This window comes from Lepidochelys kempii, chromosome 8, assembly GCF_965140285.1.
Source record: "Lepidochelys kempii isolate rLepKem1 chromosome 8, rLepKem1.hap1, whole genome shotgun sequence".
NCBI classification, from domain to species: domain Eukaryota; kingdom Metazoa; phylum Chordata; order Testudines; family Cheloniidae; genus Lepidochelys; species Lepidochelys kempii.
In genome coordinates, this window is record NC_136387.1 from 97,666,567 (window position 1) to 97,688,870 (window position 22,304).

At 42.1% G+C, this 22,304-nt stretch overlaps 1 protein-coding gene and 1 long non-coding RNA gene across 7 annotated transcripts in view; one reads left to right on the plus strand and one right to left on the minus strand.

The window, feature by feature from the left end:
• The window catches only part of RAB3B (RAB3B, member RAS oncogene family), a 133,709-nt gene extending 118,579 nt beyond the window's left edge, over window positions 1-15,130 (plus strand). For all 5 annotated transcript variants that reach the window (XM_073357743.2, XM_073357745.2, XM_073357747.2 and 2 more), the window contains 2 exons: window positions 4,201-4,325; window positions 11,018-15,130. In XM_073357743.2, coding sequence (XP_073213844.1) covers window positions 4,201-4,325; window positions 11,018-11,205 — 313 coding nt within the window. In that variant the 3' untranslated portion in view covers window positions 11,206-15,130. The remainder of the gene's footprint in view (window positions 1-4,200; window positions 4,326-11,017) is intronic.
• On the minus strand, window positions 8,666-22,179 carry LOC140916298 (uncharacterized). 2 transcript variants are annotated; one of them, XR_012160490.2, is made up of 4 exons: window positions 21,664-22,179; window positions 21,202-21,315; window positions 10,833-10,894; window positions 8,666-10,660 (listed from the first exon to the last, which is right to left on the minus strand). It is a non-coding gene; the product is annotated as an uncharacterized LOC140916298 (long non-coding RNA). The 2 variants fall into 2 exon arrangements; XR_012160489.2 differs by lacking the exon at window positions 10,833-10,894.
• Between the last annotated feature and the right edge of the window lie 125 nt (window positions 22,180-22,304).

Below are 22,304 nucleotides of genomic sequence, written 5' to 3' on the forward strand. Positions count from 1 at the left end.
GCCAGGGACATGCCAGTGTTTCAGCCACCCTGTTTTGTAGGCCTGCTCTGTGCAGGGTTAGACCACACAACCACATGCAGCTCCGTCTAGCCTAGTACTCCCAGCATTGCTACCTAGGGTGGACCTGCGCCAGTAGGACATTTTAGGAAAAAACTTCTAGTATAGACACAGCCAAAGGCTTGGTCTACGCTAGACAATTAGGTCGGCTTAACTATCTTGCTCTGGAGTGTGAAAAATCCACCTCCCTGAGCAACATAGTTAAGCCAACCAAAGTCCCCGTGTAGACAGTGCTAAGTCAACTGAAGGATTCTTCCGTCGACCTAGCCGCTGCCTGTCAGGGAGGTGGATTACCTTTGCTGCCAGGAGAACACCTCTCATCGGCTTAGGTAGCGTCTACACTTGAAATGCTACAGTGGTGCAGCACCAGAACCGCATCCGTCCTGCTGCAGTGTTTAGAGTGCAGACAAGCCCTAAGAGGTTTTGCAAAACATAGTTAGTCAGCAGGTGGGCACAAGGCTTTAAACTCCCTTCCTCCCCTTATTGTTAACTATGTTTCCTGTAACTGATGCGTTGAATGCCCCTGGGGCAAACTTGTACTACTACAAATAATAATAAAGTCCTACGTTTATATACTGCCTTTCCTCCCAAAAGCACCTTACAAACAAAACTCATATAGGGAATAAAAGACACTGGACTCACTTCACCCCACCATTCAAATGCAGCCATTTCTGGGGTGAAAAAAAGCAATCGACTAACATCACTCAGCAACTCTACACAACAATTTAGGTCAAGAAGTGAAAAACTGACACAGCAAGGCATTGTTTTTGGTCAGCAGAATGCAATTACCCAAAGTGAAATCAAATCAAGATACTGTGATTAGCACTCCTGCTTATAAGGAGTTAAAATAAATGATTTTCCTTTTCCTCACTGCTTTGAGATCACAGCAAGGGATTAGCAGCAGTTGATCTACTCAACCAGTCAAACAATACGTGGGGTTGGAATAGGGCTGCTTGCTTCACAAACATATCTGCCCCTGCTTATCACTGTATGGGTCAGGTTTCCCTTTTGTGACATTTACAAGTCAGTGCCTGCAAAAGAGAAAAACTAGACAAAGATGTACACTGAAAAAAAGAGGATTAGGTTCATTGTGGTTATGTCTCACAGATATCTTTTAGCTAGCTCAAACATCTTCATTTGTCTGCACACAAATTAAAATGCCAGTCAGTTTGATTTTTTTCTTGATACTGTTACTTGGAAGGAAAAACAAGAAATGCATGGGGGTGCAAAAATATAGGCAACTCCATAACATATCTCCTCCCAACTTCCATTTCCTTACTAGCAAATAAATACTGGAAGTTGACCGCGAATAAAACTCAACAGGTCCACTGCATTATCAGGACTATGCGCTGAGTGCAAATGATGAAATCATTATTGCTACAGTATTTGTTTTATTAATAATACACTCTGAGGTTCTTGAATTAGAATAATTATAGACATGCAAAGCACTTTATACTCCTAAGTAAACCAATGTAATGGATATAAATAGGGATCCGTTAATCCAACACTGAAGTGCAGTTACCACTGGGATGGAATATGGCAGCTGTTTAAAAGCTCAGAGCAACATTACACAGTCGAGTCGCATCTTACGCGGGGGTTAAGTTCTAAAGTCAGTGCGTAAAGTGAAAATTGCATGTAGTCAAAATTACCCTTGAAAATCCCTTAAATTGCCCATAAAGTACAGTAGACTGTACATGGTTCTGTATACTGTACAACTCTGTACAGTAACATGTATAAATGTACAATGTATTCAGTAATGTACAGTATCTAATAAAGAGTACATATGCAAAATATAATTTTACAGTACTGTATTTTTAATTACAGCAGGGGAAATTACAGGGGGTCGTCAGGGCTTGATGTCAATCCAGGAGACGGAGGTGACGGAGAGCGAGTCATAGACCAAGTGGTTGGCTCTGGTTCAGTTCGAGAAGTTGATTGCGTAGGCTCATCTGCTGCTGGTTGTTTTTCCTTGAAAAACATGGTGATCGGCAACTGTCGCTGTTGTCTCTTGAGCTGCTCAAACATTTCTTGATACGGTCTCAAATCGTCCATAATACTACGTGTGATTTTGAGGCTTCGTTCCATAGAGGGATCGTATTCAGAAATTAAATCATTCAAGTGTTTCGCTGCTTGGAACACTTCAGCAAATTTATGAAGATTCCAACTTGCTGGCTCTTCCTGTTCATCATCATCTTTGTCTTCTGTAGACGATTTTATCAGTTCCTCTAACTCTTCGTTAGTCAGTGTTTCTCTATGGCTCTCAGTTAATTCTTCAATTTCTTCCTCAAGGATGTCGACGAAGCTATCACCACCCACTTGCCTGGTCACCTGAACAATGCGTTTCACTTCTTTGTCAATGGTCGGGAAACCCTTAAAATCATTCACACATTCTTTCCATAGGTTTTGCCAACATGCATTGACTGTTTAAGGCTTGATTGCATCCATTGCCTGTTTAATATAAGTGATGCAATCAGCAATGTTGAAGGACTTCCAACACTCCATCACATTAAGATTGGGATCAGCATCCATAGTGCTACGTATCCGTGAGAACGTAAGCCTCATGGACGTGGTTTGAGAGGTTGGAGGATGGAGGTGGTATTTGTGAGTGGGGAAAGACAACTTCAACGTCGTTATACACAAACCGGAGTGCCTCAAGGTGGCCAGGAGCATTGTCTACTATCAGCAACACTTTAAAGTCAAGTCCTTTCTCTTCGAGGTACTGCTTGACCTCCGGAACGAAACACTTGTGGAACCAATCCAGAAATGATGCTGCCGTCACCCAAGCCTTTTTATTTGATTGCCAGAACACGGGCAGGAGATTTTTGTTCTTGCCTTTTAGGGCACGGGGATTTGCAGCCCTGTAGAGCAAGCTCGGCTTTATTAAATGCCCAGCCGCATTGCCACAAAACAACACAGTCACACGGTCTTTAGCTGCTGGAGATTACATTGTATGTCCTCTATCTTAGATACAGCAATTTTCTGAGAATGCTCCTGAAAAGGTTGTGGATCCTGTAACAGAATATTATAAGGGTTGAAAATATTGCCTATCTTCATACTATCAGCCAGATGCAAGAACAGGGCACTCAGGAAATTCCAGGAAGTCTCTCCCAAGGCACTGCATCGATAGCAGTATCCCCTTCTGCTAGACTGTCAGCCTGGGCGTCCTTTTAACGATTAATCATCCGATGAAAAATATGTTGCAGGTAGGAATTAGCTGTACAAACGCAGACTACACCAAGAAAAGAGTTAAAACAACCTGCAATATAATAAGAGAGTAAAAGATCATATTAGTAAAGAGCAAACGTAAATCAGGGTGTTAATTTCACGTTGCAGGCTAGGAAATGTCAGCCTGAAAATACATCATGCTGTATAATTTTTGCATTTTGAAAAATCTGCCTCTACTCAAAGAAGGGCCTTTGTTTAGACTAATTTCCTCATCGACAAATCAAATGTGCTGTTTATTTATTTAAGGCAATTTGCACAATAAAATGAACCCCTGCTTCACAGATACTCATGGACAATGTAATTGACATTTCTGTGGGAGAGGAGAGCAGGCTGTTTACAATTAACTAAAATTATCAAGAGTGAATCAGCATTGGAGGTTCTTTGTGAATCAGAAGCTGAAGGAATCAAGCCCCATGTTGTTAAAGGGAGAGCAATGTAAGCAAACTAAATAGAAATAAAAACTTGGGTAGAATTCTGGCTCTCTTTTGGCAAATGGGTGAAAAATGTTGTTAATGTTGTTATGCTGGGGTTGGGTGAAACTTTGCTGAAGCTGTTGGGTGTACCAGATGCCCTTCATTCACAATAAATGTATGAAGTAATTATGCTCCTTTATGGAATAGACAGCTGAAACAACAAGAGCCACCACTCAAAACATTTAAAAATGTGAAACTTTATTGGTACATTAACTTTGTATACAAAGTATTGGGATAATAAAATAGAATCTACCATAATTCATATACTTTAAAATGTTGCATTGCTGCCTTATATATGTTTGGTAATTTAACTTTTAATCTACAGCTGATCTACAATTGGAATTGGGTTTAATGTTTATAAGTATTTATTTTCATTATAAATTAACATATAACATTCTTTGGCACTAGTGACAATACAGTATCGATTTTCTCTGTCCTGCTGTAGGGCCACTCAGATCAAGACCTATTCCTGGGATAATGCTCAAGTCATTGTGGTTGGAAACAAGTGTGACATGGAGGATGAAAGAATCATTCCTCTGGAAAAGGGTAAACATCTGGCTGATCAGTTAGGTACGTGGTAAAGTTTCTCTTCTTTTCTCTTTATAATGTGTTCCTTTTTACTTGTATATTAAAAAAAAAAATCTTCCAGCAGTAATAATGTCAGTGCTGCAAAGATGATAATGGTTTAGTGAAATATTACATACTACTCTGCTGAGTACTACAGTGCCATTTTCAGAATTTAAAGTTGCTTTTACACCAGGATTTTTTTTTTTTTTTTTTTGCAATTTATCAGAGATTATAAATTGTTCTTTAGAGTGGAGCAAAAAAATCGAGCAGTTACTGTGACTCAAGAACTCCTTAATGCCAGCTAGCAAGGGGGATACAGGAGTGTCCTGGTTCTCGTATGTACCTTAATGTTCACCAAAGAAGCTAATGTGAAGACTTAAATGAAAGCCAGGGTCACACTGGTCATTAATATTGTAGTGAATTGTATGTACAGCTACTATATAAGGAATTATGTGTTTATACTATATACTGAAAATACGTTTTAAAGTCTGTATCAAGGCAGGGTTGACAAAAAGGCTTTCTCTCAGACAAGAAATGTTTATTCATTTGTTTAGAGTTGTAAATTAAGCATTGGAAGCTAACACAATGGATACCCATTTACGTACAAAGTCAACAGAGATATGTCAAGTCAACAAGGAAGAACACACAGGAAAACAAACAAGGTGGGAGGAGGGGAAACGGTTATATTGTCTCTGAGGTCAGACAATGAACTTTGGGGATAGAAGTAGAAGGCAAAAATGCCCCCCCCCCCCAATCCTGCACCCAGGAAGTAAACGTGCGATGCGTTTAGATTCATGAAAATGGGATCACAACCAGCCTTGGTTGCAGAGGCCTTTGGGGGGATGAGGTAAACTTCTTTAGACAGCTGGTAAGCCTGTTAAGTTTAGTCCCTAGAAAATGAATTATGATTTTGTTTTATATCTAACCTTTTGTGTCCATTATCCTTACTCGCTATCTCTTGAATCTTTTATAATAATCTTATCTTTGCTTTTGCTGTAAGTATATCTAAGTGCTGTGATATTAAGCAAGGTTCTGATCCTGAGCTGAATCGTACAAGCTGGTGTGTACACTGTTCCCTTGGGGACAGCAGACATGGTATTTCTGAGAGTGTTCAGTGGATAAGGGGCTGGACGCTACAGAGAGACGCTGCAAAGGGGCTCTGGGACTGGGATGCACCTATTGTTAACCTGCAAGGCAAAATGAGGGCAAGCATGGCCCAGAGGAGAGTGGTTGACTGGCTAACTGGCTGGTGGTGTCAGAGAGCTGCCACCCAGCTAACCACAAGCAAGTCTCCCTCATGCTGGAGGCAGAGGGTAACAAGGTGATTCACCGTCCTGGGTACCCCGAGAACCATCACTGTTACTTACTGGTCTTCTTGCCCATGTATAGAAGTAACATCACCTGATTGCTAGAAAAAAGGGACCAGTTTCTTCTGGAAGAAGTAGAGATTGGAATAAATATCTTAGAATGAACACCAGAATGTAGGATATGCATCCCAATTTCTCATCTATTTAGCATTGTTTCCTATATCTCTACTTAAGACAAGGAACGTATTATAGAAAGTTTCAGAGTAAATGCTACAAGGCATTATGGGTAAAATATACAAGAGGCAGTTACACGAAGGCTCCAATTCTGCAGAGTAATGTGTGTGCTTAACTTGAAGCATGTGCGTAGTCCTACTGAATTCAGTGGAACTACTTACATGATTAAAATTAAGCATGTGTGCAAATCTTTGAAGAATCAGGTCTTATGTGTGGTGATTTAACTACATCACCATTGTCTCATTAGGATTTCTACTGATCTGATAAATCTTGTTAAAATTGACTTCAATTAATGCTGTTTCCCAGAGACCCTTGTAGAAGGGGTTACTGTAAATATTTATTTAGGTTTGCAGGAAAGAGAAGGTTCTTTGGGCACTTACGGGAATTGTCATAACCCCAGTTTTATTAAAATCTCCTACTGTACTCAATTCTCAAATCTGTAATGTTGGGTTCTATTATTATTTGGAGGGATAGTATTGTATTGTTAAAAGCAGGGGGCTGGAGCCCAATTGCATATCTAGCTCTATCCCTGGTTCAATGTGTGGCCTTGAGGAAGTCACCAGTTGTGGACAAACCTCAGTTTACTGGTGTTATTTATAATTTGCATTGTGGTAGGGCCTAGGAGCCCCAGTCCTGGAGCGGGAGCCCATTGTACTAGGCACTGTACAAACACAGAGCCCTACCTCAAACAGCATACAATAATTACATTACTCATATGAACAAAACTAAGCATGGATATAATATCTCCAGGATAAGGGCCTTGGACTGTAAACTCTTTGGGAGAGGGACCGTATCTTAAATATGCTTGAACTGTACTTAGCACAATCAAGATTGGAGCCTTCGGGTTCTACCATAATGAAAATAATAGCTGCCTTTTCCTATAATTATAATTACTTTTTAGTAGTAGTCTATTATTAGGGCTTCTGAATTTCACATTGGTATAATACCCCCAATACAAAAAGAATGATATTGGTATTTATCCAATAAACACCAGAAAAACTCTGGAAATAGTTACTTGCATCTAAGGGCTTGTCTACACAGGGCTGTGATATGGACTACAAGGGTGTGATTTCTAAAGCGCGCTAATATGTTGCACATTAATTGGTCCACGTAGACCCTGCTGGTGCTCACTAATGGGTCCCTAGTGCACTTTAATATAGTGGTGTATGAAACAGCTCTACATTAAAGCACACTAGGGAACATTACAAAGAGATTACTCATTACAGTATATACTAATATAATGAATAATATATTTACTATACTTTAACTCATTACAGTTTAATAAAAGAGAGAGCCCTGAAATCCCCTGATTGTGGACATCTACATAAAACTCAAAAATTGCTAAAAATAAACACTGAAAAACAGAAGCCCTATTAAGTATGGTACTAATGAAATAAACAAACCCATGTTTAGTTTGCAAAAGATGTAATGGGTCCTTTTCTCACACAAGCACCCAGTATGCACCTGAGAATATAAACATTTGCAAAACAGATACCTAACTTGCATTCACAACTGCATGTTTTACATAGTTTGCATGGGTGCGTGCATATTTTTCAAGAGAAATTTAACTTTCAGTGATTGAAAATTTGGACCCTAATGCCTAAGCGTATTACAACCAAACGTGAAGTTCTGTTTGAGCTACTATCCCATCTTCTGTTTTTTTTCTAAGATGTTCATTTGTTTGTTTTCATTACCAAAAAATTCCTTATATCTTGAGTCTAAATCCTTATGTCTGAGATATTTCAAAGGGCGTCTTGTCTGCATGCATACATACACACTGCATGTTGTCTCCATAACAACTGATTACATCAGTACAAAACTACTTTAATGAAGAATCCACACTTGCACCTCTTGACCTATCCCTGACCTTGTCAAAGGCATCAAGAAGAAATATATCCCCACTGGTAGAAGAAAGCAAAAGCTAATTATGTTTCTGGAAGCTCCTGGCACTTCCACTCTGCTCAAGCCTCATAATGTATGAAACATTGTCTATTTTAAACTATTTCAGATTTTATCAGGCAGCTTTTCTAAGTGATGATGTGGCATTATCTACAATGTTATCTGAAATTAATTTATGAGGGGAAAGAAGTTTGATTAATTGGTTATTGCCTGCTTAAACTGTTAGCTTTCATATTAATGCCTTCATGTAAAGGTTATGCCTATGCATGTTTCTCTAACCATTTATAGGAGCAATAAAATAATCTGAGATGATGTTCTTGGTCAATGTCTGCTGGAGGTGAGGAGTCTGCATTGATTAACTTAATCAAGTTATCAATTGGAGGCTCATCTTGCATCCTTGGCACTACTTTTGACTTCAGTCATGAACAGGAATTTTGATATTTAATATTTTTAGGACAATAATTATTGATCCTACAATAGGAATATATTAAGGTTATAAACTTCCGTGCATCAAGACATGCCTGAAGTTAGGCCAAAAATTCCCTTGTGGGTGAGTTATGCCATAGGTGGTTCCCTGAACCTTCCTCTGTATGCATCCATTCCTGACCACTGTCAAAAACTGAATACTGGTCCAGAGGTAATGGATCTGGTCCATTACAGCAGTGCCTATTTAGTAATAAGCAGAATTTCTATTAATATTTTCCCTCAACATCTGTGACGAAAACATTTGAATTGGTCTGGATGAAATATATCAAACTGCAGACTCCTGGGCTGATTTCAACCCCAAATCGGGTGTGTATAATATGTATATGCATATTCCCCCATCATAGAAGTACCAAGTGTTATTGTTATGCTTATAAGAAGCACGCGGGATCTTTTTCAGGGGAAAAGGCAAAACGCCGTGTTTATTGAAGATACAACAATTAGCATATGCATTCAATTACACACACACTCTCCTCTCCCTCCCTCCTGCCACAGTCCGGATCAATCTAGCGGCCAGCTAGGTTGATCACGGGTAAGTAGGAGCTGGGTTCTGTCGGTCGTGACACGATGCTCCGAAGAAGTCTTTGCAGGACGAACCCAAAGTTTCATGGCAAGGCCCCCTGTTTATATAGTGATTTTCCTTCATTGGGACCAATGAGTTTTGCACCGTCATGCTGTAATCAATTGTTGTTTGACGAGTGTTTGTTTTCTTAAATTGTCCTTCTCATTCTTTATCTTGTTCTTTCATTAAGTCTCCCAGGGAGTTACCCCATGCTGGTTTTGATCACAGCTATCTTGTCCCCATTGATAGGTGCCTGTCTCATCTTTAGAGTCGTCAACCTGTCCTCCTCTGACATCTCAATAGGGGCTTGTTGCAATCGTCTGGTGCCCTTACGTCTGTCCTTGGTTTCTCCCTAGAACATCCAGTTCGGTGATGCCTCCACACTTATCTCTTAACACACACATTCCTCATTCACACGCAACACAGAATTGATTTACACGGAGCATTTGAACAGGAACATCAAATTGCAATGCAAGAGAAAACAATCATTGCATTCTTTTACTTATTTTAAAGTATTAAATCTACAGCAAAGTGGTGACCCTAAAAGGTCTGTTACTGCCTTGAAATCAGCTCAGATACGGATTCTGGCTGATGCATCTTTACCAATGGCCCATTAGGCCATTCCTTTCTGCTTTCAGAAAGAGTGGCTGGCAGGATATGGTCAAATCATACACCAATACATTTAATACATGCTACATTATTATTATTTATCCTTCATTTTAAATTATACAAAATACAAACATAAAATCCTCCTAATACACTATGAGGATTCTAGGCTGCAGGACAGTCCATGAAGATAGCTTAAAATTACCTTTGTCCCCTTTGTCGTCCCTGTTCTGTGCCTTTCAGGAATCAGCCCCCCAGTGACTATAAGTTAAACAAGCTGAGGTATTCTTGATGGCAGAGATTTATCTGGAGTCTCTTGTTTTTTGTTAATAGGTTATTATATTACTGTCACTAAGAACCCATTTTAAAAGTTGACCTCTTCAAATTGTCTGATGCAGGAGTTCTCAAACTGGGGGGGTTGGGGCCCATCAGGGGGTCACGAGGTTATTACATGGGGGGGTCGCAAGCTGTCAGCCTCCACCCCAAACCTTGCTTTGCCTCCAGCATTTATAATGGTGTTAAATACGTTCAAAAGTGTTTTTAATTTATAAGGGGATCGCACTCAGAGGCTTGCTAAATGAAAGGGGTCACCAGTACACAAGTTTGAGAACTACCAGTCTAATGATTCAAGTTGCATAGTTACAGCCAATGGCTTAGTGTTGGTATTGGCGTTGCTAGTTATTTTATCCTGTTAAAACTGAGGAACCTTTTCAAAAAAATGATTCTGAAGTGATAAAAGATTTTAGAAACTTACTTGTTATTTTACAGATTGAAACAATGAGACTTGTAGTCACAAAATGAAGGCAAACTAGTCAGTTAAATGGGCTTTTCTTTTCCTTGGTTTAGTAATGGGACATGAGAGCTGATGTGCTACAAAAGCTCATGATACAAATCACCATGGATGGTAATTTATTGCAAAGCAGATTATTTATATGGTAGTTTGACTTCTTGCTGTAGGCAATATAATAGCAGGAAGAACAGAACTAACAACATAATTCTTGTAAATAACGATTAGTCTCCTAGACTTCTGGGAATGGGAAGATAAAGAATTGTAGGAGATGACAGTGTGGGTTCAGTGCATTGATATTCTGCTCATGGCTGAGGCACTGGGCTGAAGTCTCATGCAAGAATTCAAATTCGTAGTTAAGGAGGGGTTAAGCTCCTCGATTTGTTCTGAGTGGGCAGGAAGGTTGACCTGGGTGGTGTCATGGCTGACTGCTTCATGGGTGCAGGATGCCAATGGCATGCTAGAAAAAAAAAAAAAAAGCAACCCTGGAATCATCAGTAACATCATATAATTTCCAACCTTGCTGTTCTCTGATCAGAAGGGAGCAGTGCTTTAGGGGCCTGCTCATCAGCACTGCTTAGAAAGCTCTTCGCCATGGTAGTGTTAAGAGTGGCCTTGCCCCTTAGACTCACTCAGCTGAGCCAGGACAGCTTCAATCTGCTTGGACGTCCTGTATTTCTGAAGTGTTTCTTGGCTACCGAATGAATACAAAACAAATTGTTGGTGTTTTAAACAGATCATTACACTTACTTCAAGCATTCTTTATATAATCAGACTTATTGATTTTTTTTTAATTTATTTTTTGCTTCCTTCACAGGTTTTGATTATTTTGATGCCAGTGCCAAAGAGAACATCAATGTGAGACAGGTCTTTGAGCGCCTAGTGGATATAATCTGTGAAAAGATGTCAGAGAGTATAGAGTCTGACCCATCCAGAGGCAGTTCTGGGAAGAACATGCGACTCACAGACAACTCACCCTCTTTGCAGCAGAACTGTTCCTGCTAGTGATTTTAATCTGTGTGAAATCTCTCTCTCCCCTTCCCTGAACACACTTTATCTTTTCACATGTGATGCTGTATTACCATATCGTGTAAAGGCTGAAGTTTGTTATAGTGGAAATGGATGTGGCTGTTAAATGTCCTGGAAAGTTTAATGTTAAATACATCTAATACACCTAATATTGTAAAACAAACAAACAAAACTAAATATATATTGTAAGTGCACCTAGTGTTAATGGGTGAATTACACTGAACTGTAAGACTTTTATAATACTATAAATGTATGTTTAGATTATTCCCATAGAGAATGTTGCTTTGTTGTTATAGGCCCTTTTGCTGGGGAGAGAGCTCTATACCAATATGCAGCTCAACCACTGATAAAGAGCACTGAACATAAAAAAGATCAGAAAGGAAAAGATTTTAAAAAACAGAAAAGAAGAAACCCAGAGTCCCCTCACAAAACAGGAAAGTAAATCCTGTCTTTACATCCCAAAAACCCAGAACATCTCAAGACTTTGGGGAGGAGATGACCATGCTCTTTGATGTAAAACTCTGCTGTTTTGTTTGATGCAGCAGGACTGGGTAGCAAGACGGATCCATTTCTATTCGATACACTCGGACCACCAAGAAAATCAAGAGAATGGGAGTTGAATATTGTGCCATGCCTCTTCAGAGGTTTAGCATAAGAATCAGAGCCGAAGCAGAGAGCACTTCCCTAATTCTGGGCTCATGCAGGGCCAAGTGTAGCACATTTAACCTTGAATGCCAATATCTCAGACCACATTATTGGGAGCCAACATGTGAGTGTTTGTAACCAGTCTGTCTTGTGGCTCTTAAACTAAGTGATCTACCAGAACAGCTGTTATATCTACTTTTATTTATTATTTATATTGCCATAGCACCTAGAAGCCCCAGTCATGGACCACAACGTCATTGTGCTTGGAGCTGTACAGATAAAGAACAAAAAGGCGGTTCCTGCCCCAAAGAGCTTACAAGCTAAGTAGTGAAATTTACCTGCAAAAAGGTCCTGCGCTTGTAGTCAAGGTTAACTCCCATGATATATTTGTGGGGGCTTTGGTTATTAAAGGGAAAGAATAATTAATTTTGTTTTATTATCAGAATAATTACTTTTCTTCAGCATGATAATTGAATGAATTAAATATAGATTTATAGGGAAATCTATATTTAATAGATCTCAAAGGGACAAGTAGTACAGTGCTTTATATAATACAACCAACCCTCCAGCAAGGAAACCTGGGGAAGGATAACCTGTGCATGCAAAACTAGAGTTTAAGTCCAAGGCAAATCTCACAGAGCTTCTGACATACCTACCCCTCGTGAGGATGTGCTTGAACTCCGGCATAAAAGAAAGAGGGCATGACACTCTTAGAAGTCAGCAGAAAACTGTGCAAAGTCCAGTTTATTCCAAAAAATGATCATCCCTTTTGCATGGCTTTCAAAGTCCCCTAGCAAAATGGATCCATTTGGAGTCATGCTGCTATTAAATCCCACTTTCACACCTGTACAATCCTTCCCTATTCCCTTTGAGTTGCTTCATGCACTGGAGGCAGTTACTGCAGCCAGCAATATCTAATGCATTGATTTCCATTGGAAATCAGCATGGTAGTTTTTGGTTTGGGACCATCTCCAATTTTACCTAGAAAGAGCTTCTAACTAAGGCTTCTAGAGACACTTTCTTAAAACTTAAATATATGTTTTCTAGGTAATTAAGGGCCCAATCCTGCTCCCACTGAAGTCAGTAGGAGTTTGGTTGCAATGGGAACAGGAACCAGCACTCTTGTGACTATTAACATTATCAGAATGGTTCTAATTCTACAGTGGTTAATTAGATAATGTTAGAAACATGGAGGAGAAACACCAAAGGCTGACATATGCACATGTATGGTTTTATGGAATGACAAGTCTATTTAATCATCAGACACATATATAAGAACATCCATACTCGGTCAGACCAATGGTCCATCTAGCCCAGTATCCTGTCTTCCGACAGTGGCCAATACCAGGTGCTTCAGAGGGAATTAACAGAATAGGTCATCAAGTGATCCATCCCATGTCACCCATTCCCAGCTTCTGGCAAACAGAGGCTAGGGACACTTCAGAGTATGGTTTTGCATCCATGCCCATCTTGGCTGACAGCCATTGTTGGACCTATCTTCCATGAACTTATCTAGGTTTTATTTAAACCCTGTTATAGTCTTGGCCTTCACAACATCCTCTGGCAAAGAGTTCCACAGGTTGACTGTGCGCTGTGTGAAAAAATACTTCCTTTTGTTTGTTTTAAACCGGCTGCTTATTAATTTCATTTGGTGACCCCCTAGTTCTTGTATAATAAGAGGGAGTAAATAGTACTTCCTTATTTACTTTTGCCACACCATTCATAATTTTATAGACCTCTATCATATCCCCACTTAGTCGTCTCTTTTCCAAGCTGAAAGTCCCAGTCTTATTAATCTTTCCTCATATGGAAGCTGTTCCCTACCCCAGTCATTTTTGTTGCCCTTTCCTGTACCTTTTCCAATTCCAGTATATCTTTTTTGAGATGAGGTGACCAGATCTGCAAACAACAGCATGCATACAGCTCAGTTAAAATGATCAACATGGATCTTAAAAGCTAAGATGTTCCTCCTATTAACCTTGATCAGCCTAGCTGTTCTGCCTTGCAAAGGAGAACTTCTCCTTTCAACTTGGTCAGCTGACAGAACAAACTCTGTGGAGAGATAGATATCAAGTTGTATGCAACCCTAAAATTAAATGGAAAAATCCACCAGCAGGAGGGCCTGTAATGTGTATAACACCACAGTTCCAATCCCCAGCCTGGTTTATGTGTTACATGTATTTCTTGTTTTCACATTGTTCTTGACTTTTAAAAAAATTTGTGCTAGAAGGTTGCACTTAGGATGACGTTATTTCTTCTAGTTTCAGACTTAAATACAAAGTAAAAAAACTTCAGAGAAGAAGGAATTCATAAAAATAATGAAGGCATAAAAATGGCGACAGTGAACAACAGATGACTGAGATCCTGAAAAACTGAAATATCAACATCCCATGGCCTGCTTCTTTCTGGGATGCAATTTTTACAGTTTAGATATAGCATGCCTTTAAACATCCAACATTTCTGACACTAAGGGTATTATATACAAAATATCTATATGAGTACAATTTTGTGTGGATATATATGTAGTAGCCAGATTTGTAGCGTGTATATATACACAAACATATGGGAGGCTACTTTCACAGATCTCTCAAACTTTCTAGGCCACATGTCTATTCGCTCATATAATTATTTATCATAGGATCATAGGACTTGAAGGGACAATGAAAGGTCGTCTAGTCCAGGCCCCTGCACGCATGGCAGGACTAAGTGTTATGCACACAGACTCAAATGTGAGAGTACAAATGGCATTTGTACATACAAATCAGTGATGTCAAATTAGCCTATTTTTTTTTAACACAAAATTGCAAATTTAGGCCAGAGTTGTGCAAGTTATTCTGTGCAAGTGGCCGTGGCATCTGTGTGAGACCCCACTGAAATTGGTGGGGTGCCGTGCAGGGATCGGTCCACTGCAATGTAACTAGCAGGATTAAGGCCTCAGGCTGCCTTTGAAAATGTGTCCTGTCATACCTCAAATGCTTTTAATACGAAGGCTAGTAATTTTCTGGCATGGAAAACCAACTAGACTTAATGTAGCTTCTATATCTATCGTGCTAGTGAATCAAAGCCTTGCTATAGTGTGTGTTTGGATATTGCTAATTCTTGCTCTCAAAAGTCGTCTCTCTAAAATAAATGCTCTCTTTTGTGGGGTATTTCTAATCAGGTGGTGACCATGCAATTTGTGCAGCGCTAGGAGTGTACATATTGTATCTATATTTATGAAGCTGACAAAATAAAAAGACATTATTTAGTCTCTGAACATGGCCAGAGACGGCTTGAGTGCGAGCTACGTTACTTATCTCAACAAATAGTAAGGATGGAGTCATCTATGGGGGAAGAGGAGGTCTTTTTCTGAATCGTTTGGAATTAAACTGAACTGCTTGTGCCTTTTCTGCCAGCTAGTGTTCCTTGGGCAGCAGTTATCATTAGGAACCGCTGTGGGGAAGGAGTTGCTGTAGGCTGAATGGTAAAGCAAGCATTAGCAGGGTAGCGGGGTAACATTTCAGTGGTGACAGGCAGGTTTTAGGATAACTTATTTAACTAGTAACAAAAAATAACTTGATTGAAAGGGTTCAGAGCTGAGGGTGGTGGTCCTCAGCTGTGAAATTAAAGGAAGAAGAGGGTCTCTCATACTGGGTAGGGTTGGGGTGGGGGAACAGGAGATGCATCTCTGAACTGGTGAGGGTTGGATTGGAAGGAGATGAGGGAATTTGAGGGGTTCTAAGGTGAGACGGGGGATAGGCTGAATGCAGGGAAGAATGGAATCAACTGGTGACTGAAGATGTGGGTGACCTGGTGGTGTGTGCGGCAGGGTTGGTGGGAGATAGCAGGGAGAGACGGGGGCTAGTAGAGCACAGTGACAGGTTTAGAGGGGAAAATACTGTTTTCTCCCATCCTACCATTTGCAGTGAAGTGTCATTTTCCTGGTAAAGATGGGGAGGCAGAGGGAAGAGATGCCTCTTTCTTTCCTGTTTGCCCACCAACTTTCTTTATCCTCCTCCTCCTAGCAGGGTCCTCATTTTTCCACTTTGAAATTATGACCCACCTGAATGGGAGGAGGCAGCTTGTGACATTCAGCCTCCTCAGTTAATCTGGGCACCAGCCATCTCTGTAGGGTGTCATGCTGTGACCTACTTTCCGGTAAAGGTCAGTACAATTGTTGCTGTAGGCAGCTATTCATTGGCCAGTATGAAAGCACCTGATGGTCTCACACCAGCATTCACTGGACAGGTGTCCACCTCATCAGTTGCCCAAGGTGGCAGTATTGAAAGAGAGAAAGGCCATGAATTGCATCGGCACAGAGGCTGAACCTCCCTCTCTCCCCATAGTAGGTTATATCTCTTTAGCATCCCCTTGGCGAGAGGATGGGCACTGCTCTTGTCAAAGAGTCTAGGGCATGGCCTTCTGGCTGTGCTGTTCAGGGCCTCCACCCCATAAGCGCCAACCCCGTGAGTGCTGCAAGGCTGGAGCACCCACAGCAAAAAATTAGCGGGGGCTTAGCACCCACTGGCAATCAGCTGACCCCCAGCCCCCAGCACCTCCTGCTCACCAGCGGCCCCGCTGATCAGTTCCTCCCGCTCCCTCCCAGTGCCTCCCACCTGCTGCCATCAGCTGTTCCACAGCATGCAGGAGGTGCTGGGAGGGAGGGGGAAGAGTAGGGATGGGGTGCACTCGGGGGAGGGAAGAGGCAGGGTAAGGGTGGAGCAGGGGCAGGAAGGGGTAGGGGTGGAGTGAGGGCAGGACCTGGGGCTGAGCACCCCCTGGCAAACAAAAAAGCCGGCACCTATGCTCTGCCCTATTACAGGAGGGTTAAAGTAGTCCAAACAAAAAGTCAATATTCTTTCATAGCCTACAAAAATCAAGAGTTCTAGGTTTTTGGGAAGCCAGAAAAAGAGAGAGAGAGAAAGTACCATCCTGTTTCCAAGGCTCTCAAGCCATTTCCCTGGTCAGCAGCCCATGCTTCCAGGGGCAGGGGAGCTCTGAATTGCAGTCGCTGCAGAGCAGGGATCCTCGCTTTTAAGGACATGCCTGACCAGCCTTAGTGCAAACTAGCAGATCCCTAGCAGTAGATACCAAGTTTAGGGAAGAAGGAGTGTGGTCTGTTTCCAGACCATCTCTACTGAAAACTGAGGAGGATAGAGAACTACCTCAAGGTGCTCAATAGATTTGGTAGTTATGGAATACTTGCCACACTGAATGCGGATTCCTAAATGAAAAGCTGTATGTCCCATGGAGAGAATGAGCTCCAGGTAACATGTGCTTTGGGGTCCATCTGGTGGCTGAATAAGGCAGAAAAATATTGTGTCAAAAAACTTCTGAAAGGTGACACCTTCTCTGTTTCTCCCCCGCCCCCAGACATCCCATGGAAGGATCCTCCTCATTTGTGTAATCCTCTGACCTCTTAGTTTTGCTCCCCCTGACCTTTTTTGCTAATCTCTGTGGATTTTATAAAGTCTGCATGGACCTGTGCAGCTGGGGTAACTTCCTCTGAAAGTTGTAACTGTCTGGAAAATAAAAATAATGAGGAGTCCTTGTGGCACCTTAGAGACTAACAAATTAATTTGGTCATAAGCTTTCCTGGGCTAGAACCACTTCATCAGATGCATGGAGTGGAAAATACAGGAGCATGTATAAATACACATCACATGAAAAATGGGAGTTGCCTTACCAAGTGGGTGGGTGGGTGGGAGGGAAATCAGTGCCTATGAGGTCAATTCAATCAGGGTCAATGTGGCCTATTCCCAATGTTTCAGAACAATCCTTTGAAAATATGTAAAAGAAACACCCCACCAAAACAAGAGAAAAAAATACCGCAGGACGATCTGCCCTGAGTGAGACAAATAGAACACGCACACCAAGGATATATAAACGGGGTGTGATGACCATCTAGAGAGTAAACTCTTCAGGGAAAAAATGCTGGATAAAATGTTCAAAAGCAGCTGAGTGACTAGGAGCCTAAGTTTAAATCCCACTGACTTTCAATGAGATTTTGGCTCCTGAGTCACTTCTGAAAATAGTACTGATCTGGAAAGCACCTAACACTCTTTTGGCTCTACATAAATAAAAGCATAGTAAATTACCCTTGAATATAGATTTAGATTACTCCACTGTTGCATTTGGTTCCTTGAAGATTTCTTATCTTGCTACTATATTACGATTTAAATTTTTTCACAGGACTGGCATTACTATGAGTTCGGAGCTCTGAAGGCTTATGTGCCAAAACCTTACCAAAAAACCTGCTTCCAGTTTCTACACTCCCCACTGAGGATGTGCAGCAGGCTAGGTGGCTCAAGGAAACTTGTCTTTCCACTTGCATTGCCCATGCAAAGGACAGCCACAAATTGCAGGGTCTGCTCCCAAATATGCATATTGGATAGAATGTTCCTCTGCTCACATTTGACATACAATTGCAATAATCTTTGTACAAAGTATGCCTCGTGAGGTATCATCTGAAAACTCAGTTTATTGGTCACTATTGTCCTGGTAAATTATATGTGGCAACACTGTATCTGAATTTATAATATTTCCCTGTATGATGATATTAACACATGTTCACCCACAACCCTACCCAAGCAGAAGTTGGCAAACAGGTCTATCCTAAACAAAGGAATGTGTGCTCTGCTTCATGTGCATTTAAGCAGTAAACAGAGTTATCATGGAGGAAGGGGAGAGAAAGGAAGCTCAGACAGGTGAGAAGCAGCAGCAGGGAACATACTTCCACATACTTTTTGTTTCCTGGTACACAGCTGGAAATGTTTCAGTGGAACTGAAACTATAAAAAGAAGGAACAAATACCCTAAGACACCCCCTGTCACCCTGTCCAAATGGAGCACCATTTGGGGTGGCAAGTTATATGCATATTATTTCTATTAAAGAAATAACAGACTTTATAATAACTTGTATTGTCCAAGAAAAGGCTGGACAGCATACTACAAACATTTCTGGGAGAAACTCTAAGACTGGGAGTGCGTTGGGGTCACCCTGCAGTATAACCCAGGCTGGTAAGAGCAAAAGTGTGGCTGGCTGCAGCACACACATGCAGACACAGCTTGGAGTAACTTGCATGCTGGATGCTATTTGTGAGCAGCCCAAGCTAGAGGATACAGCAGCAGAGCACTGTAAAGAGCACCCTGAGAAAAAGGGCAGGAGTGACACAGTTAGGCTGAATTGAACCCTGGTATCTCATAGCATATCATCCCAAACAGGGTAGGAAGGGGGGGTACACCTCCTTCCTTTACTGACAGGATGTGCAGCCTGAACACCTGCCATGCACACAGGTGCATTAGAAACCTGTGAAGACACAATTCCTCCTATAACACCCTGGGGATCTCCTTATGGTTCTTGTGCCACGCCTGAGATCCCTTTTCCAATTCCTTTGTGACATGCCTCTAATTCCAACTTCAATTTATGGGCTCCACATGTGGCCATGAAACAAACAAACAAACCCAACACACCCAATTGCAGAAACAGAACCAAACCCACAAACAAGCATTTTATGACAGATGCAGTAGAAAGGGAACACGTGCATTGACACTGATCTGGCCTGGCCTTCAGGATAAATGCTGCAGGGAACTTCAGACTGACCTGCGAGGGAAAAGCTATGCTGGCCTCCTACCCCACACAGGAACAACCAGAGCTACATGATGCTCTGTTCCCCCTCCTCCTCCCCAGCTCTGTTACAGGGAAGCAAAAACTGGGACCCTCTCCCAGGGTTGCCCGGTGTCCGGTTTTTGACTGGAACACCTGGTTAAAAAGAGACCCTGGTGCCTCCAGTTAGTACTGCTGACAGGGCCATTAAAAGTCTGGTTGCGGCGCAGACAGGCTATCTGATGCCGCGTGGCTCCCAGAAGTTCCAAGGCGCCGGGGCGGCCCCCCCCAACCCTGAGTGCTGGCAACCCTAGACCTCCCCCTTTAAACTAACCAGAACCTGGGGGGCAGGCTCCGCCACATTCATGTGCTCTGTGCTGCCTCTAGCCCCACCCACAAGCCAGGGCTAGCCATTAACGAAGCGTTGGCAGGATCGCGCTGCGAGGATCCCCATGGGAGCCCAGGAGGGGCAGGGAGCTCTCTCCGGACACAGCACTTTAATACTCCCAAAAAGAACAGGAGTACTTGTGGCACCTTAGAGGCTAACAAATTTATTAGAGCATGAGCTTTCATGGGCTACAGCCCACTTCATCAGATGCATAGAATGGAACATATAATAAGAAGATATATATATACACACACACACACACACACACACACACACAGAAGGTGGAAGTTGCCATACCAACTGTATGAGCTATTATCAGCAGGAGAAAAAAAAACTTTTGTAGTGATAATCAAGATGGCTCATGTAGACAGTTGGCAAGAAGGTGTGAGGATACTTAACATGGGGAAATAGATTCAATAGGTGTAATGACCCAGCCAGTGTACCAGTATCCCCGATAATGTCATGGCAAACCCGATGGCTGACCTTTGTAACTTTGTCTTCATCCACAACTATTTCACATCTAGGGACAATATATACCTTCAAGTCCGCAGCACTGCTATGGGTACCCGCATGGCCCCTCAGTATGCTAACATTTTTATGGATGACTTAGAACAACGCTTCCTTAGCTCTCATTCCCTAATGCCCCATCTCTACTTGCGCTACATTGATGACATCTTCATCATCTGGACCCATGGAAAAGAAGCCCTTGAGGAATTCCACCATGATTTCAACAATTTCCATCCCACCATCAACCTCAGCCTAGACCAATCCACACAAGAGATCCACTTCCTGGACACTACTGTGCTAACCACCCTATACCGGAAACCTACTGACCGCTATACTTACCTACATGCCTCCAGCTTCCATCCAGGAGGCACCACACGATCTATAGTCAAGCTCTAAGATACAACCACATTTGATCCAATCCCTCAAACAGAGACAAACACCTATAAGATCTCTATCAAGCATTCTTAAAACCACAATACCCACCTGCTGAAGTGAAGAAACAGACTGACAGAGCCAGAAGAGTACCCAGAAGTCACCTACTTCAAGACAGGCCCAACAAAGAAAGTAACAGAGCGCCACTAGCAGTCACCTTCAGCCCCCAACTAAACCCTCTCCAGCGCATCATCAAGCATCTACAATCTATCCTGAAGGATGATCCCTCACTCTCACAGATCTCGGGAGACAGACCAATCCTCGCTTACAGACAGCCCCACAACCTGAAGCAAATACTCTCCAGCAACCACACACCACACAACAAAAACACTAACCCAGGAACCTATCCTTGCAGCTAAACCCGATGCCAACTCTGTCCACATATTTATTCAAGTAACACCATCAGAGGACCTCACCACATTAGGCACACCATCAGGGGCTCGTTCACCTGCACATCTACCAATGTGATATATGCCATCATGTGCCAGCAATGCTCCTCTGCCATGTACATTGGCCAAACGGGACAGTCTCTAAAGAATAAACAGACATAAATCTGACGTCAGGAAACATAACATTCAAAAACCACTAGGAGAACACTTCAACCTCTCTGGCCACTCCGTAAAAGGTTTAAGGGTGGCAATTTTGCAACAGAAAAGCTTCAAAAACAGACTCCAAGGAGAAACTGCTGAACTTGAATTAATATGCAAACTAGATACCATTAACTTGGGTTTGAATAGAGACTGGTAGTGGCTGGGCCATTACACATACTGAATATTTCCCCATGTTAAGTATCCTCACACCTTCTTATCAACTGTCTAAATGGGCCATCTTGATTATCACTACAAAAAAGTTTTTTTCTCCTGGTGATATTAGCTCACCTTAATTAATTAGCCTCTTTCAGTTGGTACGGCAACTTCCACCTTCTCTGTCTGTATATATCTATATCCTCTTACTATATGTTCCATTCCATGCATCTGATGAAGTGGGCTGTAGACCAGGAAAGCTTATGCTGCAATAAATTTGTTAGTCTCTAAGATGGGGCAAGGACGCCTGTTCCTTTTGCGGATACAGACGAACCCAGCTGCTTCTCTGAAACCTTTAATTCGCCAACCTGTCTCTCACTTTAGCCTGGGTGGGATCTTCCTCGCCAGCTGATTGGTCCAGCCAGAAGTGAGCGACATGTCAGAGAACCAATGGGAAGAGAACCACCGTCTCCAGACGGCTGTTGGAAGCGTCCAACGCACGAGCGGGGAGATAGGCTTAATTTGTCAGCCCGAGCCCTGAAAGGAGGGGGCGGGGAGAAGCCGCGCTAATTCCCGCAGGGAGCCTGACACTCCGCTCTATCCTGCTCCCTTTTTTCGCCGCTGGCTGGATTCCGCGCTTTTCCCCTTTGCCGAATCACTGCGGTTTGCCGGTCCCTACGCCACAGGCGTCTTTTCTGCCAATCAGAGGCGAGCTGGCCTGGCTGGGGCTACGATTGGGTCGTCCTGGCCATGTGATCTTGAAGTCGGGTGCTGAT